Genomic DNA, 1,863 nt, shown 5'->3' with positions numbered 1-1,863 from the left:
GTTTTGTTTTAATTTAGTTTTTCTGGTAATTTTCTCCTATTTCAAGCTACCTTTCCTTTTTCCTTCTACGTAGCTCTTTTCTAATCTTCACCAAATAAAATACAAACATTATTCTTACGCACCACTACCACCGAGTGTTTAGCAATAGCCATAGGATTAGCAACTAGAACCGTTGGCCTTCCCTAATCGAGATGCTCAGTTTCGTATCTTGTCAGAGAGTGGTCGATTGTTGTCGATGTTGGTGTCCACAGCTGATTTGAGATTAGGTTTCGCGAGCGGTCTTTTTATAACGGACCGGCCCCCATCGCGCCAGTCAGTTACGAAAACGCGAAAGAATGAGGTCGAATTCGGCAGCGGTGGCATCGGTGATCCTGGTGGTCGGATGGCTTGGGGCAACCAGCCACGCGGCCAATATACTGTACATCAATACCGTCACTTCACCGAGCCATTTCGGATGGTAAAAGCTGGGTTGGGTAGGAAAAAAGTATAGTGATCGTAAAGAATGGCCCTCTTGTCCCACAGGAACCGTGCCCTTGTTTACGCCCTTGCCGAGCAAGGCCATAATCTCACCGTGTTCGGTGTGGACGCCGAGAAGGATCCACCGGCGAACGTTACCTTCATTCTGCTGGAGAATGTATACCAATTGTTGTACAGCGATCCGGACATGAAAATAGATTTCTTCGAGATGGCGAAACTGAACGTATTCGCGATGCTGAAATTGTTCGTCGAATTTATGCCGATTGTCTGTGACATGGTTCTGCGTTCCGAAGGGGCGAAACGGCTCTACGACTATCCGGCGGACTTTGGGTTCGATCTGATCATAAACGATTACCTTAGTGGCCCGTGTTTGACGCCCCTTGCCCATCACCGATTCGGGCAACCACCGGTAGTGGCAGTGACCGCGTACCATGGCGTTTCGACCACCATTTCCATGACCGGTGCCTATCAATACTCGGCTCTCATTCCTAACCACGTTCTCGACATGATGGAACAGATGAGCTATCGCGAACGGTTCGTCAATCTGTTGGCCAACATGTGGGAAGAGGTATTGGAGCGCTGGGATATGATTCCCAACATGAACCGGCTGCTCCGGGGCTACGAACCTTCGTTGCCTGACGTTGGGGAGTTACTTCGACAGACGAAACTTGTGCTGCTGAACGCGAACCCGATTATCCAGTTCACCGAACCGCTAATGCCGAACATCATTCCGGTCGGTGGGCTGCAGATCGTCAAACCGAAGCCACTGCCGGAGGATCTTGCAACGGTGCTAGACCGATCGGGCCCCAGCGGAGTTGTTCTGTTCTCGCTCGGGACGAATGTGCGCAGCGATCAGCTGGGCACGGTACGTATCAACGGAATCCTGGATGCGATGCAGGCCCTGCCGGAGTACACGTTCCTGTGGAAGTTCGAGTCGGACGCGATGCCTCGGGCTTTACCACCGAATGTCCACGTGCGACCGTGGATGCCACAAAATGCCCTATTGGCACACCCAAAGCTGCGACTCTTCATCACGCACAGCGGACTGCTCAGCACGCAGGAAGCCATCTGGCACGGTGTGCCGATCATCGGGTTCCCGGTGTTTGTAGACCAGTTTAAAAACATCAACTACTGCGAGGCAAAGGGCGTTGGCAAGCGGTTGAGCATCGAGCACCTCGATGCCAAGGAGCTGGAAGCAACGATCCGAGAAATTATGACCACTGAAAGGTACGTAACGCCAAGACGATCGCCATCGAGACAAGATTAATGTACCGATCGTTTCACTTTTTTCGACAGCTACCGCACGAACATGCAACGAATGTCGGCCCTGTTCCGCGATCAGCCCGAACATCCGCTGGATCGTGCCGTCTGGTGGATCGAGTGGGT

The 1,863-nt window shown here is 52.0% G+C and overlaps 1 protein-coding gene across 1 annotated transcript; it reads left to right on the top strand.

Annotated features, from left to right (window-relative positions):
• Window positions 1–335: 335 nt before the first annotated feature.
• Window positions 336–1,857, top strand: LOC128276967 (UDP-glucosyltransferase 2-like; the record flags this gene model as incomplete). The annotated part of the gene is made up of 3 exons (XM_053015426.1): window positions 336–457; window positions 523–1,704; window positions 1,774–1,857. Coding segments are annotated over exons 1-3 (1,388 nt in total), but the record flags the coding sequence as incomplete, so codon positions are not given.
• Between the last annotated feature and the right edge of the window lie 6 nt (window positions 1,858–1,863).

This window comes from Anopheles cruzii, unplaced genomic scaffold, assembly GCF_943734635.1.
Source record: "Anopheles cruzii unplaced genomic scaffold, idAnoCruzAS_RS32_06 scaffold03274_ctg1, whole genome shotgun sequence".
Lineage (NCBI taxonomy): Eukaryota > Metazoa > Arthropoda > Insecta > Diptera > Culicidae > Anopheles > Anopheles cruzii.
The sequence above is the reverse complement of the archived record's forward strand: the minus strand, read 5'-3'. Positions and strand labels throughout refer to the sequence as shown.